This window comes from Scyliorhinus torazame, chromosome 7 (genome assembly GCF_047496885.1).
Source record: "Scyliorhinus torazame isolate Kashiwa2021f chromosome 7, sScyTor2.1, whole genome shotgun sequence".
Taxonomy (NCBI): domain Eukaryota; kingdom Metazoa; phylum Chordata; class Chondrichthyes; order Carcharhiniformes; family Scyliorhinidae; genus Scyliorhinus; species Scyliorhinus torazame.
The window spans coordinates 46,449,139-46,473,938 of NC_092713.1; the positions used below are offsets into that span (position 1 = coordinate 46,449,139).

General features: G+C 46.4%; 1 protein-coding gene across 10 annotated transcripts in view; it reads left to right on the forward strand.

Annotated features, from left to right (window-relative positions):
- ptprfa (protein tyrosine phosphatase receptor type Fa) overlaps positions 1 to 24,800 on the forward strand; it is a 662,508-nt gene that overhangs the window by 339,634 nt on the left and 298,074 nt on the right. For all 10 annotated transcript variants that reach the window (XM_072510632.1, XM_072510637.1, XM_072510639.1 and 7 more), the window contains exon 5: positions 16,277 to 16,465. In XM_072510632.1, the coding sequence (XP_072366733.1) occupies positions 16,277 to 16,465 (189 nt within the window). The remainder of the gene's footprint in view (positions 1 to 16,276; positions 16,466 to 24,800) is intronic.

The following is a 24,800-nucleotide window of genomic DNA, read 5'->3' on the forward strand; positions in this document are numbered from 1 at the left end:
AGTCATGGGCGACTTTAACTTCCCAAATATTGAGTGGAAACTCTTTAGATCAAATAGTTTGGATGGGGTGGTGTTTGTGCAGTGTGTCCAGGAAGCTTTTCTAACACAGTATGTAGATTGTCCAACCAGAGGAGGGGCAATATTGGATTTAGTACTGGGTAATGAACCAGGGCAAGTGATAGATTTGTTAGTGGGGGAGCATTTTGGAGATAGTGACCACAATTCTGTGACTTTCACTTTAGTAATGGAGAGGGATAGGTACGTGCAACAGGGCAAGGTTTACAATTGGGGGAAGGGTAAATACGATGTTGTCAGACAAGAATTGAAGTGCATAAGTTGGGAACATAGGCTGGCAGGGAAGGACACAAGTGAAATGTGGAACTTGTTCAAGGAACAGGTGCTACGTGTCCTTGATATGTATGTCCCTGTCAGGCAGGGAAGAGATGGTCGAGTGAGGGAACCATGGTTGACAAGAGAGGTTGAATGTCTTGTTAAGAGGAAAAAGGTGACTTATGTAAGGCTGAGGAAACAAGGTTCAGACAGGGCATTGGAGGGATACAAGATAGCCAGGAGGGAACTGAAGAAAGGGATTAGGAGAGCTAAGAGAGGGCATGAACAATCTTTGGCGGGTAGGATCAAAGAAAACCCCAAGGCCTTTTACACATATGTGAGAAATATGAGAATGACTAGAGCGAGGGTAGGTCCGATCAAGGACAGTAGCGGGAGATTGTGTATTGAGTCTGAAGAGATAGGAGAGGTCTTGAACGAGTACTTTTCTTCTGTATTTACAAATGAGAGGGGCGATATTGTTGGAGAGGACAGTGTGAAACAGATTGGTAAGCTCGAGGAAATACTTGTTAGGAAGGAAGATGTGTTGGGCATTTTGAAAAACTTGAGGATAGACAAGTCCCCCGGGCCTGACGGGTTATATCCAAGGATTCTATGGGAAGCAAGAGATGAAATTGCAGAGCCGTTGGCAATTATCTTTTCGTCCTCACTGTCAACAGGGGTGGTACCAGGGGATTGGAGAGTGGCAAATGTCGTGCCCCTGTTCAAAAAAGGAACTAGGGATAACCCTGGGAATTACAGGCCAGTTAGTCTTACTTCGGTGGTAGGCAAAGTAATGGAAAGGGTACTGAAGGATAGGATTTCTGAGCATCTGGAAAGACACTGCTTGATTAGGGATAGTCAGCACGGATTTGTGAGGGGTAGGTCTTGCCTTACAAATCTTATTGAATTCTTTGAGGAGGTGACCAAGCATGTGGATGAAGGTAAAGCAGTGGATGTAGTGTACATGGATTTTAGTAAGGCATTTGATAAAGTTCCCCATGGTAGGCTTACGAAGAAAGTAAGGAGGCATGGGATAGTGGGAAATTTGGCCAGTTGGATAACGAACTGGCTAACCGATAGAAGTCAGAGAGTGGTGGTGGATGGCAAATATTCAGCCTGGATCCCAGTTACCAGTGGCGTACCGCAGGGATCAGTTCTGGGTCCTCTGCTGTTTGTGATTTTCATTAATGACTTGGATGAGGGAGTTGAAGGGTGGGTCAGTAAATTTGCAGACGATACGAAGATTGGTGGAGTTGTGGATAGTAAGGAGGGCTGTTGTCGGCTGCAAAGAGACATAGATAGGATGCAGAGCTGGGCTGAGAAGTGGCAGATGGAGTTTAACCCTGAAAAGTGTGAGGTTGTCCATTTTGGAAGGACAAATATGAATGCGGAATACAGGGTTAACGGTAGAGTTCTTGGCATTGTGGAGGAGCAGAGAGACCTTGGGGTCTATGTTCATACATCTTTGAAAGTTGCCACTCAAGTGGATAGAGCTGTGAAGAAGGCCTATGGTGTGCTCGCGTTCATTAACAGAGGGATTGAATTTAAGAGCCGTGAGGTGATGATGCAGCTGTACAAAACTTTGGTAAGGCCACATTTGGAGTACTGTGTACAGTTCTGGTCGCCTCATTTTAGGAAGGATGTGGAAGCTCTGGAAAAGGTGCAAAGAAGATTTACCAGGATGTTGCCTGGAATGGAGAGTAGGTCTTACGTGGAAAGGTTGAGGGTGCTAGGCCTTTTCTCATTAGAGCGGAGAAGGATGAGGGGCGACTTGATAGAGGTTTATAAGATGATCAGGGGAATAGATAGAGTAGACAGTCAGAGACTTTTTCCCCAGGTGGAACACACCATTACAAGGGGACATAAATTTAAGGTGAAAGGTGGAAGATATAGGAGGGATATCAGAGGTAGGTTCTTTACCCAGAGAGTAGTGGGGGCATGGAATGCACTGCCTGTGGAAGTAGTTGAGTCAGAAACATTAGTGACCTTCAAGCAGCTGTTGGATAGGTACATGGATTACGGGAAAATTATATCGTGTAGATTTATTTGTTCTTAAGGGCAGCACGTTAGCATTGTGGATAGCACAATTGCTTCACAGATCCATGGTCCCAGGTTCGATTTCGGCTTGGGTCATTGTCTGTGTGGAGTCTGCACGTCCTCCCCGTGTCTGCGTGGGTTTCCTCCGGGTGCTCCGGTTTCCTCCCACAGTCCAAAGATGTGCGGGTTAGGTGAATTGGCCAATGATAAATTGCCCTTAATGTCCAAATTGCCCTTGGTGTTGGGTGGAGGTGTTGAGTTTGGGTAGGGTGCTCTTTCCAAGAGCTGGTGCAGACTCGGGGGGCCGAAAGGCCTCCTTCTGCACTGTAGATTCAATGATAATCTATGATTAATCTAGGACAAAGGTTCGGCACAACATCGTGGGCCGAAGGGCCTGTTCTGTGCTGTATTTTCTATGTTCTATGTTCTATGTCCTCCTGCAGTAAGGCCTAGGTAAAGGTTGGGGGGGGGGGGGGGAGAGAGAGAGATCAGTATGACATTTTCTAACAACTCAGCTGATTTCCTCTCCAGGGTGTGTTTGTGTGGGGGGAGGGGGGTTCTCCGCAAACCTGGGAGGTGTTCCTCCGCCCTTGTTCTGCTCTATAATGAGCAGTTACCCCTCAAAAATAATCATATGCCCCGGGCTGGGATTAGGTCCAGATATTCCTATGCATGTGCTGCCATCCACAGCCTTAGAATAAATTGGCTGGGTCTGAGATTAGTCCTGGACAGTTTGTGGACCCCTCCCACAACCTCTCTGAAATTGGCAGCTGCATTGGGACTGAAGGAGGTCGATGGAGGCAACTAATCTGTTGGGCTCTGGGATGGGGAGGCTCCTTAATAAAAACAGTTGTCATAATATACACCAGTATACCATGGTGCAGACACACACTGATGGACACACAGTGGGACCAATCAACATACACAACACCGCAGCCAATCACCAGTGAGAGCACACGCACGATAATGACAGGGGGCATCAGAATTCCCGCTCATTCGAGTAGCAGCTAGCTAGGAGTACAGAGCTCACAGCCTGCAACACAGACATTCACCATGTGCTGAGTGCATCAACTGGTTAGGACAAGGCAAAGGTCTTTAGTTAAAGCTAGTATTGTATTTACCCACAGTTCAAGTATGTTTAAATAGTTAACCTCTTAATAGAATAGTGTTGCATTACTTCAAGTGTTGGTGACCTGTATGTGACCCAGAACACCAACACATCAACAATGTGTAGTGTTTGTGGTGTCTGTCTCTTTACGACAGTACTGCTGAAAAAGATCACCTGACGTGAGGGACCAATGGGAACCCAGACTGAGTGATCACCCCAGAGGATGGAGCCCTCTCTTGGGCAGAATACATCTAGCAGCCGTGTAGTAAACATGTCTTGGAGCTGTACTTCAAGGCAGCCTAGAGCTGCACACTTCCTGTACCAAGTTCCTCTTTATTAATAAATACCTTCTTGTTCCTAACAAAGTCAGAAATTTTTGACAACACCAGAAGTGTGCCACAATACATAACAGAGAGAAACAATAAACAGCTGATGTGGGTTTCACTTTATCCATTGCCTTGTGGACCCTTTTGAAAGCCATTTTAGGTTAGCATTTGCACTCTTATTTATGCCTTATTTACTGTTTTATCAACCTGATTTGCATACGTATACCTTCAGGTCCCTCTGCTCCTGCACCACCTTTAGAATTGTGTCCATCACTTCCTGCATCAAAATTTTATCTACCATGTGTCTGCCCAGTACAGCACCCTGCCTATGAAATCACTCTCCTCATAGTTCCCAACACTCCCATTTTTTGTGAATTATTTTGAAAAGCACACCCAAGTCTAGGTCATTGATATATATCACGAAAAAAATGGTTCTCATGTTGACCCCTGGACACTATACTGTATGACTTCCTCCAATTCAGAAAACAACTGCTGTCTGTTTTCTATTACTTGGTTAACTTCATATCAGTGTTGCCTCTATCCCTCTTATTCCTTGGACTTTAACTTTGCTGATCAACCTGTTGTGTTTTTTTTCTTTATTCTTTGTTCTTTGATGTGATGTGGAGGTCACTGGAAAGGCCAGCATTTGTTGGTCATCCCAAATGTCCTTGAACTGAGTAGTTTGCGAGGCCATTTCAGAGGGCAGGTAAGAGTCACCCACATTGCTTTGGGTCTGTAGTCACATGTAGGCCAGACCAGGTTTGTCTTGGGAAATTTGTTTAATGTTACAAGCTGTACTGAAATTGTGAGATGAATTTACAGAACCCACACCAGTACATTTCTAAAACAATGACCTTCCCACCATGCTATGTCTACCCCAAACCTGTCTTCCATATACAGTGGCTGAGTAAGGTGACAGGCAGCCCACCCACCCTTGTGCCTATTAATGACCACTTACAAACTTCATTCCACCTTCAACTGCAATAATACATGTTTTAGAGGAAGGCAGAAGAAGGTGGGCAGCTCAACATCTTTCACTGCATTGACTACTGCCAGATGAGAAGTGGGGAATTCCTCCTCTGGAGGGGATACCCTATGCGCAGCGGAATCAACCCGCCCCCCAGCTTCCACTAGCCTCTGAAACCCCCCCCCCCCCCAATCCCCTCACTGGGGACTGCCAGGTAGGCCAGACCAATGTCCCTGGATTTATCTGAAGTCCAGGATTCATGACACTTCTTCATTGGGGACTGCCTGTAGTCTCAGCGGTGGCCACCACTTGGTATCGGTGATACTGGGACTATAGAGTCGCTGGCCAATTAGGTTGGTTGGCACCTCTCTAGGGCAAGATTTCCTTCTAGATGGGATGGAAGTCCCACTCTGAAGCAATTAAGGCTGTCCCCAGCATAATATCACTTTGGGGCAGCAAGGTTCTAGGTGACACAGTGCCAATATACTTCTTGGTTTAGTGGGGGATGATAATCTGTCCCCCTGTAAATCCACTCCCATGTCTGACCAAGGTCCCATCATTTTTATCCTCAAATTTGGTTATAAGTGATGCACTGTTGTTTTTTGTCTGTGTACATACACCAGGGTTCTGATCCCTTTTTAAATCAGGAACGATTTCTTCAGCCTCAACGATAATTAATTAAAAATGCTCCTTCATGCCACTCTTTTATATCATGGTCCTGGTTCTTTCTTTTTGGATGTAAATATGTTGTCATCAACCTAACCTCACGATCCAATCCTATACTGCAATGTCCTTGCAAACTACTGTCGCCATCTCCAATCTCCGTTTTGCTGTGTCAGCTGTGGTTCTGTTGACTTATCTCTGTCTCAAAGTGCCAAGTTCAAGTTCCACGCTGGGGTTTGAGCACAAACATAAAGACTGACACTTGTTCAGTATTGAAGGATTATTGCACTGTTACAGATGCTGTTATTCGGATGAGTTGTTAACAAACGCTTCATCTGTCTGCTTGAGTGGACATAAGGCATTATTTTGAAGACAAGAGGGGGAGTTAACCCCAGTGTCATGGCCAATATTTATCCCTCATTCAGCATCATAGAAACAGAATATCTGGCCATTATCACATTTCTGTTTCTGGGAGTTTGCTGTGTGCTAATAGTTTGCTACATTTCCTACATTACAAGAGTGACTATACTTCAAAAAGTATTTAATCAACTGTAAAACGCTTTGGGATGTTGAGCGATTGTGAAATGCACAATTTAAATACAAATCTTTTATTTGAGGAGACTTAAATCAGGCTTCCATGGTGTCCATTTTGGTTCTTACTGCTGCTGATCAGATTTCTCCAAAATCAGCAAAATGCAAGTGGGAGTTACTGGCAGCAGGAGGTATGTATTTTTTATGGGACTCCTTGTGGGTTAAGAAGCACAAGTGTGTTTTCCCCCCAACCCTCTCCACCCCTTGCCTTAAACAGCAACCTTATCACTCCCACCCTGCCCCCATCCCAACCTCCATTAAATACTGACTTGTAGCTCTCTGGGTCCTATTCACTGGTGACCTTCCAAATGTTGACAGCTCTGCAACACGTCAATTTGGCCATCACACAAGCAGAGCCTGGAAGAAAAAATTGTAACAAAATCCTTCCATTAAATTCAAATTATAATCCTGTGCCTGCTTTGCCAGGTTTTCCTTTCACTACAACACTCCCCTGCACCCTTTTATCTTCCTCTAAACATCAGGGTCAACATTTCCCAGCTCTTGCAAGCAACCTGAGTACTTTGGTAATATATTTGTGTCCCGAAAAGCAGGGCCACTCAAGTAAAAACAGTATGTGATAAATTGAAGGAGAACTGGCATTTGTAAAGCATCTTATTTATCCCAAGGTATGTTTCATCCAATTAATTACTTTTGTCATCTAGACATTGTTGTAATGTAGGTAAAATAATCCAATCGATATTCAATAAGTCATAATAAGTCATGTGTGCACAGAGTGGCAGTCTGGTGAACATAGACTTTGCAATAGTCAGCAAACTGAATAGATACCTGGTACCCGTGATTCACAGCAAAGTTGGGTACAGTTAGAAAATAAATATTTTATCTTTAGTTTCTCAAAAACCACAGAAATATATTCAAAAATTTAAATGATATGATCAGTGGTACATAATCCATATTTTGCTGTCTTTCTTTAGCAGTAATCTATACTGATGCACCTTAAATGATTAAGAAATGGGCCTTTATACAGAAGAAGGGAGACAGTGTCATCTAACTATCAAATTAGATTTTTTTTCCCCAAAGAACTAATACCCAGGAATTTTTTTCATTGGGATGTTAGCAAGTCCAATTTATTTATGGAATTTGAACTTGTTACGGTAGCACCTTGGGCTAGGGTACGGTCAATTGCCGCTCCCCCTTGACCCGGAGTCGCAACACAATTGAATTAACAAATAATTATTTGAAAAATACCCAAAGTCTTTGGCCCTTGGCTGCCCAATAATTACAATCACCAGGTTTGTAAATTTAAACACAATTGTTTTTTATTAGTAACAATAACTATAATGAAATATGCAGCAAATACAACTGGCTAATTATCATCTAATTCCTAATCCCCACTTTTAACTTGCGTCCACCCTCATATATATATATATATATATATATATATATATATATATAATATAGACACACACACACACACAAGACAAACAAACACAGAGGAAAAGAGAGGGGTGGAAATAATATGTAAAATATAAGGGTCTTTGTTTCAAATGGTTGTTTCTAGCACACTTTCCTTCAAGCCAGGCCTTCAGGTTGAGATTTCTGCTTTCCAGTCTGAAATGATTTTCACTGTAGACTCATTCTGGTCTCTGCAGTTTCAGAAATACACCAGCTTTTCTGGTGAACCACGCGCGCGAGAGAAGCAGGTCCTTTCCCCTGAGCATCCAGGATTCAAATTCTGGTTTCCTTGGATCTCTGGAAATCATCTCGCTTGGGATCCAATCTCACTACCTGTTACCGGGCAGAATACAGCCTTTTGGCCAATTCATATATATATATATATATATATATATATAAATAAATGTTTTATAAAAAAATATATATATATATATATATAAATATATATATATACACACACACATACATGCCTGCACCCACAGACAAACAACAGAGGGGAAAGGGTGGTGAAAAGGGGGGAAAAAATCATAAAAATAAAAGGATAAAGATCTTTGATGCACTGGGATGATTTTCAGTTTGTGTCTTTCTAACGTTCAATTTTCGTTATGATACTTTTTCCTTCTCAGCTTGAGATGGTTTTCTCTGGTAAGGTTGTCTACCTTCTCTGCAGACTCAGATTAATTCCAGGTATACAGCAAAAGATGTGCCGGGTATCCACTGCTTTCAGAATTATAATGCAGTTTTTTCACTTCAGCAAGCAGAAGAGAGAGAGAGACACACCATGGGCGGGATTCTCTGACCCCCTCGCCGGGGGGCGACGTGAATCCCGCCCCCGCTGGCTGCCGAATTCTCTGGCGCCGGGGATTTGGCGGGGGCGGGAATCACCCCGCGCCAGTCGGCGGCCGCTGGCAGCGGCCCCCCCCGGCGATTCTCTGCCCGCGATGAGCCGAGTGGCCACCCGTTTTCAGCCAGTCCCGCCGGCGTGAATTACAACAAGTACTTACCGGCGGGACCTGGCTGCGTGGGCGGCTTCGGGGGGTCGTGGGGGGATCTGGCCCCGGGAGGTGCCCCCACGGTGGCCTGGCCCGCGATCAGGGCCCAATGATCCGCGGGTGGGCCTGTGCTGTGGGGCACTCTATTTCTCCGCATCGGCCGCTGTAACAGTCCGCGATGGCTGGCGCGGAGATGAATCCCCCCCCCCCGCGCATGCGCTGGGATGATGCCAGCACGCTGGCGCTCCCGCACATGCGGCAACTCACGATGGCCGGCGGAGGCCCTTCGACGCCAGTTGGCGTGGCGCCAAGCCCCTTCCGCGCCGGCCAGCGTGGTGGAAACCACTCCTGCGCCAGCCTAGCCTCCGCACCTTTGGGACGGCCTGATGCCGGAATGTTTCACGCCACTCCTTCCAGAGTTGCCCGCCCCGCCAGTTTTTGCAGAATCTCGCCCCATTTCTTTTACTTCCATGGTCTAAACAAGTCTGCCCAGTTTTCTTAGAAAGCACCATGCAGGAACCAATCTGTCCCTGATAAACCCAGCGGTTGCCTGTCAACCATTCAATTCAACTCCCTCCAAATTTGGTTCCTAAGATCCAGTCGGTGTCGAGGAGTCTGGCTAAAAACAAAACCTGGGAATACAGTGTCCTGACAAGCAGACTGCTTCAACCTTGAGTCTTCTGCTTAAAGGCACATTCCAATTATGGGTCCACAGACTAAAATATTTTTTTTTAAATGTGCACAAAGGAAATAAACAGGAAAGACTCTTGCAGATCATTAAGAGCTGGTCCATAAAGAACTACTATGTTAATAAATGCACTGTCATGATTGCATGGAACTTTAAAAAAATAACTTTCTCTATTCTGGGTTTTAATCCACACGTGATTGGCATAACACTGTTGTGTCCATGCTGAATGAAAAATTCATTAATTTTGGAAATGAGTCCGAACTAAGGTTTCTCAATGGGTTCTGGTACGCACAGTAGCCATTCAATGATTCAATGAACCAAAATGTCTTGACAACTTTATGGAAAATGGAGTAAATTAAGGGCAGCACGGTGGCACAGTGGGTTAGCACTGTGGCCTCGCGACGCCGAGGTCCCAGGATCGATCCCGGCTCTGGGTCACTGTCCGAGTGGAGTTTGCACATTCTCCCCCTGTTTGCGTGGGTTTCGCCCCCACTACCCAAAAATGTGCAAGCAAGGTGGATTGACCACGCTAAGTTGCCCCTTAATTGGAAAAAATTAATTGGGTACTCTAAATTTTAAAAACAAAATGGAGTAAATTCAATTAATTCATCAGTGAGACCTAACGGAATGTTTTTAAAAAAATTTAGAGTACCCAATTCATTTTTTAATTGTGTTTTAACAGAAAAATACTTGCACTGATAGTTTCGGTTATCAGAAACCTTTTCTTGATTAATTTGGGAGTGGGGTGAGAGAACATCTTACAATGTTTTCATAAATTTCTAGAGGAGAAACCTCTTACAGTTACAAAAATGGAGGTATGTGAAATGTGTGTATAAATATGTCAAAGTTGAGCAGGTTATTGCAATTGTGGACCCTTAAAATGGTCACATTTGGGCATATAATAAGGGGATCAGGGGTTATGGGGAGAAGGCAGGAGAATGGGGATGAGAAAATATCAGCCATGATTGATTAGCGGAGCAGACTCGATGGGCCAAGTGGCCTAATTCTGCTCCCATGTCTTATGGTCTTATATCAAGCTAAAATTACATTTGCTATCTTTGCTCTCCAGAATCTTTTCTTTGTTCTTTGTTCAGCTGAGGGGAATTAGGCCTAATGGGGCTTGATCTACCCAGGCAGATCTCATAATGGGTGACTAAACTACTTATAATCAAGAAACACTGGCTTGCACCTTTTGATTTTAGAGCACAAAAGATGGATCAGAGTGAATGTTTTACTGAGGACAAGGACCTGTGATGGGATTTTCAGTGAATGACCAGAACAGAGGCCTAACTGTCAACTTATCCAAGGTACGACTTCCGGGTGCGGCGATGACCAGCTGAGTCGCACGTTTCGGCAGCTCCCTGTGAAACGGACTTTTGGGCTCTTGATAGGAGCCCCAACGGCAATTTTGACGGCTAAAAACACTGCGGTAAACCAGAAGGGAATCCCCCCTGGATACGGATGGAAAAAGGAGGAGAGAGTGGCCAGATTGCAGTGGATCCTTTAGAACAGCGGCAAGGAAGGCAAGCAAAAACCAAGATGGCGTCGGAAGGTGGCAGTTTAACATGGGGCCCTGAACAACAAGAGTTCTTGAAATGCTGTGTGGAAGAGATCAAAAAGGAAATGAAGAAAGAGCTGTTGGCCCCGATACTACAGGCGATCGAAGGGCTAAAGGAGGAACAAAAGACCCAGGAGCGGGAGCTTCGGGTCGTGAAGGCAAAGGCAGCCGAGAATGAGGACGATATACAGGGCCTGGTGGTGAAGACGGAGACGCAGGAGGCACATCAGAAACGATGTGTGGAAAGGTTGGAGGCACTGGAAAACAACGCAAGGAGGAACAACCTGAGGATTCTTGGTCTTCATGAAGGTGTAGAGGGAGCGGACGTCGGGGCATATGTGAGCACGATGCTGCACTCGTAAATGGGAGCGGAGGCCCCGGCGGGTCCGTTGGAGGTGGAGGGAGCATACCGAGTGATGGCGCGAGGACCGAGAGCAGGAGAAATTCCCAGAGCCATAGTGGTGAGATTCCTCCGTTTTAAGGATAGAGAAATGGTCCTTAGATGGGCGAAGAAAACTCGGAGCAGTAAATGGGAGAACGCGGTGATCCGCGTTTATCAAGACTGGAGTGCGGAGGTGGCGAGAAGGAGGGCGAGCTTTAATCGGGCCAAGGCGGTGCTTCATAAAAAGAAGATAAAATTTGGAATGCTGCAACCGGCAAGACTGTGGGTCACATATCGAGGGAGGCACCACTACTTTGAGACGGCGGATGAAGCGTGGACTTTTATTGTGGAAGAAAAACTGGAATGAGCGCGTTATTAAAAAGAACGTTCGAACAAAGTGGTGGGGCGAATGTGGGGGGCAAAGAGGGGTTTTATGTACTAATCCTGCGATGTGGTAACTTTTCTCTGTCCCACAGGTGGTGATGGGGGGAGGAGGGGAGGTGGAGGAGATGGGGCGTTGGCCATTGGGGGCGGGGCCAAGGGAGAAGCGCGGGCTTGGTTCCCGCGCTATGATAATCATGGCGGGAATAGAGCAGCAGGAAGGAGGGGGCGTCGCACGGTGCGAGCCGAGGTCACGGGGGGAAGCCAGAGTTTGCTGACTTCTGGGAGCAACATGGGGGGAGTAATTACGCTAGCGGGGGATCTAGCGGGGCGGGTGGGAGGGGGGAATTACTGGGTTGCTGCTGCTGGGGAGAGGGGGGAGCTGGTATGGGAGAGGATGGGCGGGGGGGCACCGCCTGGGGGAGATACAGCTGCGTGGGAACCGGGTGAGGAGCTGGAAAAAGGGGATGGCTAATCGACAAGGGGGGGGGGGTAGGAAGCCCCCCAACTCGGCTGATCACGTGGAACGTGAGAGTGCTGAACGGGCCGATAAAGAGGGCACGGGTACTCGCACACCTTAAGAAACTTAAGGCAGATGTGGTTATGTTACAGGAAACGCACCTGAAACTGATAGACCAGGTTAGGCTACGCAAAGGATGGGTGGGGCAGGTGTTCCATTCGGGGCTAGATGCGAAAAACAGGGGGGTGGCTATATTAGTGGGGAAGCGGGTAATGTTCGAGGCAAAGACTATAGTGGCGGATAACGGGGGCAGATACGTGATGGTGAGTGGCAAACTACAGGGGGAGACGGTGGTTTTGGTAAACGTATATGCCCCGAACTGGGATGATGCCAATTTTATGAGGCGGATGCTAGGACGCATTCCGGACCTAGAGATGGGAAAGCTGATAATGGGGGGAGATTTTAATACGGTGTTGGAACCAGGGCTGGATAGGTCGAAGTCCAGGACTGGAAGGAGAATGGCAGCAGCCAAGGTACTTAAAGATTTTATGGAGCAGATGGGAGGTGTAGACCCGTGGAGATTTAGCAGACCTAGGAGTAAGGAGTTCTCGTTTTTCTCCTATGTCCATAAAGTCTACTCGCGAATAGACTTTTTTGTGCTGGGTAGGGCATTGATCCCGAAGGTGAGGGGAACGGAGTATACGGCTATAGCCATTTCGGATCACGCTCCACACTGGGTGGACTTGGAGATAGGGGAGGAAACAGGAGGGCGCCCACCCTGGAGAATGGACATGGGACTAATGGCAGATGAGGGGGTGTGTCTAAGGGTGAGGGGGTGCATTGAAAAGTACTTGGAACTCAATGATAATGGGGAGGTCCAGGTGGGAGTGGTCTGGGAGGCGTTGAAGGCGGTGGTTAGAGGGGAGCTGATATCAATAAGGGCACATAAAGGGAAGCAGGAGAGTAAGGAACGGGAGCGGTTGCTGCAAGAACTTTTGAGGGTGGACAGACAATATGCGGAAGCACCGGAGGAGGGACTGTACAGGGAAAGGCAAAGGCTACATGTAGAATTTGACTTGCTGACTACAGGCACTGCAGAGGCACAATGGAGGAAGGCACAGGGTGTACAGTACGAATATGGGGAGAAGGCGAGCAGGTTGCTGGCACACCAATTGAGGAAAAGGGGAGCAGCGAGGGAAATAGGAGGAGTGCGGGATGAGGTAGGAGAGATGGAGCGGGGAGCGGAGAGAGTGAATGGAGTGTTCAAGACATTTTATAAAAAATTATATGAAGCTCAACCCCCGGATGGGAGGGAGAGAATGATGGGCTTCTTGGATCGGCTGGAATTCCCCAAGGTGGAAGAGCAGGAAAGGGTGGGACTGGGAGCACAGATCGAGGTAGAAGAAGTGGTGAAAGGAATTAGGAGCATGCAGGCGGGAAAGGCCCCGGGACCGGATGGATTCCCAGTCAAATTCTATAGAAAATATGTGGACTTGCTCGCCCCGGTACTGACGAGGACTTTTAATGAGGCAAAGGAAAGGGGACAACTGCCCCCGACTATGTCTGAAGCAACGATATCGCTTCTCTTAAAGAAGGAAAAGGACCCGCTACAATGCGGGTCCTATAGACCTATTTCCCTCCTAAATGTAGATGCCAAGGTCCTGGCCAAGGTAATGGCAATGAGAATAGAGGAATGTGTCCCGGGGGTGGTCCACGAGGACCAAACTGGGTTTGTGAAGGGGAGACAGCTGAACACAAATATACGGAGGTTGTTAGGGGTAATGATGTTGGCCACACCAGAGGGAGAAACGGAGATAGTAGTGGCGATGGATGCCGAGAAAGCATTTGATAGAGTGGAGTGGGATTATTTGTGGGAGGTGTTGAGGAGATTTGGTTTTGGAGAGGGGTATGTTAGATGGGTGCAGCTGTTGTATAGGGCCCCAGTGGCGAGCGTGGTCACGAATGGACGGGGATCTGCATATTTTCGGCTCCATAGAGGGACAAGGCAGGGATGCCCTCTGTCCCCATTATTGTTTGCACTGGCGATTGAGCCCCTGGCGATAGCGTTGAGGGGTTCCAAGAAGTGGAGGGGAGTACTTAGGGGAGGAGAAGAGCACCGGGTATCTTTGTATGCGGACGATTTGCTACTATACGTGGCGGACCCGGCGGAGGGGATGCCAGAAATAATGCGGATACTTGGGGAGTTTGGGGATTTTTCAGGGTATAAATTGAACATGGGGAAAAGTGAGTTGTTTGTGGTGCATCCAGGGGAGCAGAGTAGAGAAATAGAGGACCTACCGTTGAGGAAGGTAACAAGGGACTTTCGTTACCTGGGGATCCAGATAGCTAAGAATTGGGGCACATTGCATAGGTTAAATTTAACGCGGTTGGTGGAACAGATGGAGGAGGATTTCAAGAGATGGGATATGGTATCCCTGTCAATGGCAGGGAGGGTGCAGGCGGTTAAGATGGTGGTCCTCCCGAGATTCCTCTTTGTGTTTCAGTGCCTCCCGGTGGTGATCACGAAGGCTTTTTTTAAAAGGATTGAAAAGAGCATCATGGGTTTTGTGTGGGCCGGGAAGACCCCGAGAGTGAGGAAGGGATTCTTACAGCGTAGCAGGGATAGGGGGGGGCTGGCACTACCGAGCCTAAGTGAGTATTATTGGGCCGCTAATATTTCAATGGTGAGTAAGTGGATGGGAGAGGAGGAGGGAGCGGCGTGGAAGAGATTAGAGAGGGCGTCCTGTAGGGGGACTAGCCTACAGGCTATGGTGACAGCCCCATTGCCGTTCTCACCAAGGAACTACACCACAAGCCCGGTGGTGGTGGCTACACTGAAGATTTGGGGACAGTGGAGACGGCATAGAGGAAAGACTGGAGCCTTGGGGGGGTCCCCGATAAGAAACAACCATAGGTTTGCCCCGGGGGGAATGGATGGGGGATATGGAATGTGGCAAAGAGCAGGAATAACGCAACTGAAAGATCTGTTTGTGGATGGGAAGTTTGCGAGTCTGGGAGCGCTGACCGAGAAATATGGGTTGCCCCAAGGGAATGCATTCAGGTATATGCAACTGAGGGCTTTTGCGAGTCAACAGGTGAGGGAATTCCCGCAGCTCCCGACACAAGAGGTGCAGGACAGAGTGATCTCAAAGACATGGGTGGGGGATGGTAAGGTGTCAGATATATATAGGGAAATGAGGGACGAAGGGGAGACTATGGTAGATGAACTAAAAGGGAAATGGGAAGAAGAGCTGGGGGAGGAGATCGAGGAGGGGCTGTGGGCAGATGCCCTAAGCAGGGTAAACTCGTCGTCCTCGTGTGCCAGGCTAAGCCTGATTCAGTTTAAGGTATTACACAGGGCGCATATGACTGGAGCACGGCTCAGTAAATTTTTTGGGGTGGAGGATAGGTGTGCGAGGTGCTCGAGAAGCCCAGCGAATCATACCCATATGTTTTGGTCATGTCTGGCACTACAGGGGTTTTGGATGGGGGTGACAAAGGTGCTTTCAAAAGTAGTAGGAGTCCGGGTCGAACCAAGCTGGGTGTTAGCTATATTTGGGGTTGCACAAGAGCCGGGAGTGCAGGAGGCGAGAGAGGCCGATGTTTTGGCCTTTGCGTCCCTAGTAGCCCGGCGCAGGATATTGCTAATGTGGAAAGAAGCCAAGCCCCCGGGGGTGGAGACCTGGATAAATGACATGGCGGGGTTTATAAAGCTAGAGCGGATTAAGTTCGTCCTAAGGGGGTCGGCTCAAGGGTTCACCAGGCGGTGGCAACCGTTCGTCGAATACCTCGCAGAAAGATAGATGGAATGGAAAAAAGAAGGCAGCAGCAGCAGCCCAGGATCGGGGGGGGGGGGGGGTAGGAACCAGAAGGACTCTCAGGGTTGTTAATATATACTGTATAGTATGTATAGGTCGTTGCTACAGATAATTATATATTGGACTGTTAAATTATATTTTTGGAGAGTGTTACTTGTGACAAGGCAGTTGCCAATTAGGGCTAGTTTTCATTTTTGCTATTTATTATTTATTCATTTTTTGTTTATAAAATAGGTCATTGTTATTTGTGTTGTTATAATATTGTGTAAAGGATGCACAATGTACTGTGTTGGTTGACCAAAAATTTTCAATAAAATATTTAATAAAAAAAAACTTATCCAAGGTACTTTCAAGCCTCGGATGCTAGAAAGGTAATGAGAAGGAAGGCAGTGGAATCGTGATTGATATGAATAGGAAGTGGAGGGTGGGAAAAATTACTTGAAAGGGAGGAAACTCAAGAGTCTGAAAGGTGACAATATTTTTACCCAAAAGATGTTGGATGGCCCAAGAGGTAACATTACAAAAAATTCTGAAGTTAACTCTATCACTTGTGTTTTAACAGAGGAACAGCTGCCTCATGGATTCCCTACCATTAACATGGGCCCACAACTCAAGGTGGTGGAACGGACCCGCACAGCAACAATGCTCTGTGCTGCCAGTGGGAACCCAGACCCTGAAATCACATGGTTTAAGGACTTCCTGCCAGTGGACACCAGCAACAGCAATGGTCGAATTAAACAACTCCGATCAGGTAGGATGTTTCCTACAAACTATTTATTGATCTGTTTGCTTATGCGGAGATTGGTGTTTTAGCATAAATGCATTTTTCTTCTATTATTCAAATTACTGTCGATGTATTTTTTTTAAATAGATAGCATTGGCCATTTTTACAGTCCATGCACTTGACTGGTTTACCACACAGTCTATTAGGGTATATCCATGATGCCGTCATTTCATTCCTTGTCCACTGGAAGTGAGCAAAGGTGAGCAGTTCCCTATGAAAATTGCCTAAGCAATGGAAAGTATGGTTGAGTTTTCTTTGCCTCCTCTGTGGCTGATGCATAGTGGTAATGAGTAATAATTAAATTGAGTTTTGACACTAATAATTAATGGTCTGATTGCCCGTTAGCTGGTTGTCTTATCATATTTCCCAGAAGCAGGTTTATCTTAATCCTTAAAAAGTGATAGATAACTGATTAATCAAATCTTGTTTATATTCATTTTTTGGAACGCTGTTGACAAATGAGGCAATCTATCACTATGTTTGACTCTTTTAATGCAAGACATTTAGAAATGTATGTCCAATATGGAGGTTATATTCTGTTCCTGTAGGACAATTTTCATTTCTCACTTAACTTAGTGAGGAGTGTTAAATGCAGGTTAGCAGTCCCAAAACATTGGGAGATCATCTGTGCATGGAGATAACTTAAATTTTAATCAGCTAAAATTATACAGTTTACCAGAGTAGGTTACTTTTTAGGGCTTTAGACTAAGGATAGGTTCCATTGGTGAGCCTGGTTGATTAATTATCAACAATGCCATTGTAACTGCCTGGCTCAAGTATTCAGCTAGACTTGTTTCCGAACCGCTATTGCTATGAATATCCTCTTCGATCCACCTTGACTCCAAAGGAATCTACCTATATTTTTTTTGCATTCTCTTCAAACAGGCAAGTTCTGTGTTATAGTATTAATGATGCCAAGACTATGTTTCCACTGAAAGGTAAAAGTTTCTACTTCTGGGGAAGAGCAAATCTAGCGACCATCAATGTAAGATAAACATAAAGAAATCAGTTTGGGAGTTCAGAAGGAGTGCCTTTACCAGGAGAATGGTGAAAATGCTGCACTCTATACACGGAGTTGTTGAGATGAACAATCTTAAATGAAGCTAGGTATGCAATTGAGTGAGAAGGGAGTAGAGGGTTTTGCTGATGAGTTGGATGAGAGAATGTTTCAGTGACAAATAAACATCGGAATGGATTGGTTGAGAAGAATGGTCTGTTTCTGTGCCATATACTCTGTAATTCTATGTTTAATGTACAAGCTAGTTGTATTTGCTATGTGAAATAAATCTCCAAAAGATTCCTTTATCATTGGTATCTAAAGCCAATTTTGCAGATCTCCATAGAAGTCTATATTTTGTCCCCCATTGTGAATGCCACTATTAATTTTACGTTTGATTTCAGAGGCCAGGGGCGGGAATCTCTGATCCTGCGGCGAGTCGGAGAACAGCCGGGTGGGGGGAGGAGGGGCGCGAATCCTGCCACGGCGCTCTGGCGCCGGGCCGCCGATTCTCCGGCGACCAGAGAATCAATGGCAATCGCGACGGCACAGTCGCCGCGGTGCCGGTCAGGGGTCGCTAAAAGCGCCCCCGGCGATTCTCCGCGCTCGACGGGCCAGGTCCCGCCGGCATCGTTCGCGTGTGGTCCTACCCGGCGGGACCTCGGCTTTCTGGCCGTGGAGGCCGTCCTGGTGTGGGGAGGGGGGATCCAACTACGGGGGGGCCTTCATGGTGGCCAGGCCCGTGATTGGGGGCTACCGATTAGTGGGCGGACTCTTTCCGGGGTCCTATGTTCCTCCGCGCCGGGCTCCTGAAGGGGGAAAAATATCAGCCATGATTGAATGTCGCGTGGGGGCCGGCACGGAGACGGCCGTGGCGCGCGTGCGCAAACCCGCGCCGGCCGTGAAGGGCATGCGTGGACCTGCAGTCGTAAGTATCGCCAACTGGAGCTGCGTGAGGCATTCCAGCATCGTGGTGGCCTCCTGTGGGTTGGGGGATCACTGCTCCTAGCGGCCAGATGACGCCGTCGTAAAACGCTCCGGTGTTTACGACGGCGCCAACACTCTGCCGCTAAAACGGAGAATCCTGCCCCAGATGTCGATATAGGAGGTGCTCAAAAATTGTTCAGAAATACATGACCCTCCATTGTTTAATTGCTATTTTAAAAAGGTAACCATTCTCATAATGACATTGAATTAAAAGAAAAAAGAATGAAGAGTGAAAGATAGCTTTGTACCTTAAATGGTGAATTTTCCCACTGTTATGGAAGAAATAGCCATTTGTATAATGGTTTTAGTTCTCTTTTCATGCACCACACAAATACGCAGCAATTTGAATTTATAAAAATGTTTGTTTGCTTCTGGTTTTGTTTGGAGAGTGGTGGTGTGCAATTAGTTTCATAGAATTTACAATGCAGAAGGAGGCCATTCGGCCCATCGAGTCTGCACCGGCTCTTGGAAAGAGCACCCTACCCAAGGTCAACACCTCCACCCTATCCCCATAACCCAGTAACCCCACCCAACACTAAGGGCAATTTTGGACACGAAGGGCAATTTATCATGGCCAATCCACCTAACCTGCACATCTTTGGACTGTGGGAGGAAACCGGAGCACCCGGAGGAAACCCACGCACACACGGGGAGGATGTGCAGACTCCACACAGACAGTGACCAAAGCCGGAATCGAACCTGGGACCCTGGAGCTGTGAAGCAAGTGTGCTATCCACAAGGCTACCGTGCTGCCCCAAAAAAATGAATATAAATGTTTGAAATTATGGTTTATGATATATAGTAGTTGCAGAACCCCCTTAAATTGTTTTTGATGAAAACCATGACTAAATTTTGTGAGGGAAAATAAAAAGCCAAATTTTAAAAACACTCCTTAAAACGGCTGAGCATCATTTGAAAAAATGTTCTAATTTTGGTGGCAACTTTATGTCATTCTACTTTTCTCTTTGGTTAGGTGTGTTCATGTTGGAAAGGGTCCAGAGGAAGTTCACAAGAATGACCCCTGGAATGAAGAGCTTGTCATATGAGGAATGGTTGAGGACTCTGGGTCTGTACTCGGTGAAGTTTAGAAGGATGACGGGGGATCTTATTGAAACTTACAGGATACTGTGAGGCCTGGATAGAGTGGACGTGGAGGTGATGTTTCCACTTGTAGCAAAAACTAGAACCAGAGGACACAATCTCAGACTAAAGGAACGATCTTTCAAAACAGAGATGAGGAGGAATCTCTTCAGCCAGAGGGCGGTGAATCTGTGGAATTGTTTGCCGCAGATGGCTGTGGAGGCCAAATCACTGAGTGCCTTTAAGACAGAGATAGATAGGTTCTTGATTAATAAGGGGAACAGGGGTTTTGGGGAGAAGGCAAAAGAATGGGGATGCGAAAAATATCAGCCGTGATTGAATGGCAGAGCAGACTCAATGGGCCGAGTGGCCTAATTCTGCTCCTATGTCTTATGGTCTTATATTCCATAGTTCTGTCAATGGTATATTGTCAGACAAATCAATTCCTATAAATCTTGGGCACTAGAATTTAATGCAGATTTTAGAAAGGTGAAGAATGGACTAGTAAAGGGAAAGAGATATTTATATAGAAGACTGGAGGTTAACAATGTGTTTTTTTAAGAAGGAGATTGTATGGTTATATTGTTACATCAAGTATACAGCACAGAAATAGGCCACCCTACCTACTTAGTCTATGCTGGTATTTATGCTGTGTGCAAGCCTCCTCCCAACATAATTTACCTCACTCTTTCAGCATATCCTTCTATTCCTTTTTCCTTCATGTGCTTATCTAACTTTCTCTTAAATGTATCGATGCTACTTGCCTTTATTAAGTTGAAACACTCCACATCATATCACTGTTCGGGTGAAGAAGTTTCTCCTGAATTCTTATTGTGTATATTCATAAATATCTTTATATGACTTTCAGCGATAATGAAATCTTTTCTCCATATCTATCAAGCTTTTAATATGATTTTAAAGGCCTCGCCACCTTCTTAGTTCTAGAGAGAAGAGCCCCAGCCTTTCATGGTACACGTTTGTCTCGGTTCATCCTTATGAATCTTTTTTCCCCTTTTCTAATGTCTCTATATCCTTTTTATAACATGGACCAGAACTGTGTAGAGTACTCCCAAGTGTGGCAATTGTGAAAGAATCTCAATTTTAAAAAAATTGCATTTTACAATTCTTTTAAATTTTATTTGCTCATGAGATGGGGAATGTCACTAGCATCCTACTTCTGTTTTGATAACTTAAAAGGACTGGCTTGTGGCTTGGCCTGCACAGGAAATTATGAATTGCTACGCATCTTGGAGGGAAGATTGGTCATTGGCAAGGCCAGCATTTGTTGTCCATTCCTAATTAATCTTGGGAAGCTGCCACCTTGAACTGCTGCAGTTCGTGTGGAGAAAGCATCCCTCAGTAGTGTTAAGGAGGCTGATGTAGGATTTTGATCCAGATGAAGTATTGGCAATATATTGCCAAATATATGTAGAAGGTGGTGGTAATGTCACTGGATTATCCAGAAGCCTAGGCTAATGCTCTGGGGATGCAGGTTCAAATCCCATCAATTAATTAATAAGTCTGGAATTAACAACTAGTCTCAGTAACAGTGACCGTAAAACTTTTGATTGTGGTTAAAAACCCATCTGGTTTCCTTTAGGGAAGAAAATCTGCCACCCTACTCAGTGTAGCCTAGATGTGACTGCAGACCCACTGCAATGTGAAATGGCCAAACTATTCAGTTGTTTTCTCCAAAGGAATGAAACCTGGGCACCAGAAACTCCTCTTTAGAGCATGAAGCTGAAAGATCAAAATTATTCAATGGAAGAACAACTTAAATTTATAAAACTTGTTTAATGTAGAGAACACCTGAAGTTACAAAAACATAATCGGACAATAATCAATTCCAAGCCAAAGAAGGAGATATTAGGAAGGGTGATGAAAAGCTTGATAAAAGAGATGCGCTTAAGAAGGAGTTACAATTAGTTGTTTTTAAATTCATTCATGAGGTGTAGATATCTCAGCAAGTCCAACATTTGTTGCCCACCCTTAATTGCCCTTGAGAAGGTGGTAGTAAGGCACTTTCTTGAAGCATTGACAGTCCTTGGGCTCGACTCTCCGCACACTGACGCCAAAATCGCGTCTGGTGCTGGGGCGGAGAATCCACTTCCGCGTATGGAATCGGGACTGCCGCCGGTTCCCCGATTCTCTGAGCACGCCGCCGCATATCGGCTACCTGCGGCCATTGCTGGAGGCCCGCCCCGCCATTCTCCGCCCTCGACCGGCTGAAGTCCCAACGTCATAGATCTAATGTGGTCCTGCCATTCGGGAAACTCGCGTGGTGGCTGCGGACTCAGTCCACGGCCGCCATGGTCGGGGCGGGCCGATCGGAGGACCGGGGGGCGGGGAGGGGGGGGGGAGAGAGAGAAGGGAGGCCTCATACGGGACCGGGCTATTTTGGGGCGGTTGGTCAGGGTCGGGCAATCGGGGGCATTATTTAGGAGGTCCAGCTCCGCAGTCTGAGTCCGCCATGGAGCACGGTGCGACGCCGGCGTGCATATGCATGGCCTCTTACCTGTAAGTGCAGGGGCCCGTATCTGCAGCTAAAGCTGCAAGCTTCCCGACAGGTCCCTGCTAGCCCCCTGCAGAGCTATGAATAAGTGGAGTGAAAGGCCACAGTTTTTACGATGGCGTGGGCGACATAGTTCCTAAAACGGAGAATCTAGCCCCTTGTGTTGAAGGTACTTCCACAATGCTGTTAGGTAAGAAATTGCAAAACTTTGACCCAGCAATGAGGAAGTAAAGGCAATATAACTGTGACTTCGAGGGTAACTTGCAGCTGATGATATTCCCATGCAGCTGATCTTCTCCTCGTCAAACACTAACTGCATCATGCTATGAGAAATTGAGTGGAACTGGAGACTGCAAACAACAGTGGACATCCTCACTTTTGTCCCTTTGCTGATCATTGATGAAGCAGCTGATGATGTTGGGCCTAAGCCCTTGCATGAAGAACTCCTGGGACTGAAATGATTGATCTTAAACAGCAACAATGATGGCCATCTTTTTTTGTGCTAGGTAAGCTTGAATAACCATTGGAGAGGTTTCTCCCTTGTGGTAGCGTAGCCCCTTTAAGGGGGCGGGTTCCAAGCACCACATGACTGGCCCAGGGCCAACCCCGTGGGAGCGTGCAAACCCCGGCCAATGGGGAGTTTGTGCGGGGCTCTGGGAATAGGTCCCTGGGCAGTGTTGACTAGGGATCTGAAGTATTAAAACCTATTATAATGTCCTCTGTCTGTTACTTGAACAATTAATAAAGAATAGTTATCAATTTAAAAGAAATAGAAAGAAACACACAACAAGAAAGACTATAAAATTGACAGAATGGTGGCTCAGTGGTTAGCACTGCTGCCTCACGGTGCCGAGGACCCAAGTTCAATCCCGGCCCCGGGTCACTGTCCGTATGGAATTTTCACATTCTCCCCGTGTTTGCGTGGGACTCGTCCCCACAACCCAAAGATGTGCAGAGTAGTTTGTTTTTTTAATAATATTTTATTAAGGTATTTGAAAATTTTTATAACAGTAACAAAAACAATGACATCAACATGGTAAAATAAACATTTCCTCCTCCCAGCCCAATCTTCACACACCTCAACCATACAACAACAATCAGCCCCCCTCCCCTTGGAATACTGCATCTGCTGACATTTTTAATTTTCCCCGAGAAAGTCGACAAACGGCTGCCACCTTCGGGAGAAGCCTAACATTGACCCTCTTAAGGCAAACTTTATATTCTCAAGACTGAGAAACCCAGCCATGTCACTAACCTAGGTCTCTGCACACAGGGGCTTTGAGTCCCTCCACATTAATAAGATCCATCTCCGGGCTACCAGGGAGGCAAAGGCCAGGATGTCGGCCTCTTTCGCCCCCTGAACTCCCGGATCTTCCGACACTCCAAAGATCGCTACCTCCGGACTCGGCACCACCTGTGTTTTTAGCACCGTGGACATTGCCTTAGCAAAACCGTGCCAAAACCCTCTAAACTTCGGGCATGCCCAAAACATGTGGACATGATTTGCTGGGCTTCCCGCGCACCTATCCCCTACCCCGAAAAACTTGCTCATCCTAGCCACTGTCATGTGTGCCAGGTGGACTACCTTAAATTGTATCAGGCTAAGCCTGGCGCACGATGAGGAGGTATTAACCCTGCTTAGGGCATCCACCGCTATCTCTCCTCCTAGCTCATTCTCCCACTTGCCCTTCAGCTCCTCCACTGGAGTTTCCTCCTGGTAAATATCCGATACATGCCCCTCTCCCACCCAGGTACTGGAAAGTACTCTATCCTGTATCCCCCGTGGCGGCAGCAGCGGAAAGGCCGGCACCTGTTTTCTCAGGAAGTCGCGCACCTGCAAGTACCTAAAACCATTCCCTGCTGGCAATTTAAATTTATCCTCCAAAGCTTTCAAAATGGGAAAGCTCCCATCTATAAATAGATCTCCCATCCTTCTAATTCCTGCCCTCTGCCAACTCCGGAACCCGCCATCTAGCCTACCACCCGGTACAAACCTGTGGTTGTTATAAATCGGGGTCCAATTGTTATTGTTGCGTTTGCTTTGTAAGAGGGGAAAAATTGTTGTTTGGGAAAAAAATTTCAATAAAACATATTTTTAAAAATAAATAAATAAATAAATCGGGGTTCAAATCGATGCTCCCTCCACTCTCTTATACCTCCTCCACTGCCCCCAGATACTCAGAGCCGCCACTACCTACGGACTTGTGGAGTATTGGGCTGGCGAGAACGGCAGAGGTGCCGTTACCAATGCTCCCAGACTGGTGTCTTTACATGACGCCGCCTCCATCCGCTCCCATGCCGACCCCTCCCCCACTACCCACTTCCTAATCATGGCTATATTAGCCGCCCAGTAGTAATTGCAGAAGTTTGGCAGCGCCAACCCACTCTCCCTCCCTACTGCGCTCCAGCAACACTTTCTGTGTGCAGAATAGTTTGATTGGCCACGCTAAATTGCCCCTTAATTGGAAAAAAAAAGAATTGGGTACTCTAAATTTAGAGAGAAAAATAGGACTATAAAATACTGATATTTAAGCATACGGATGACTGACCACACATAATTTTACATTAAGCTAACCCTGGGCCCTCAAAACTATGTTTATCTGACCTCTGAGGCACCTCTTTTCCCACGCAAAATCCAATTTTAAGTAACGTTATGAGCTAAATCGAGCAAATAATTATCAAAACCAGGTTAAGGTGGCCACATTTGGGAAATAGTCTTCAGGTTC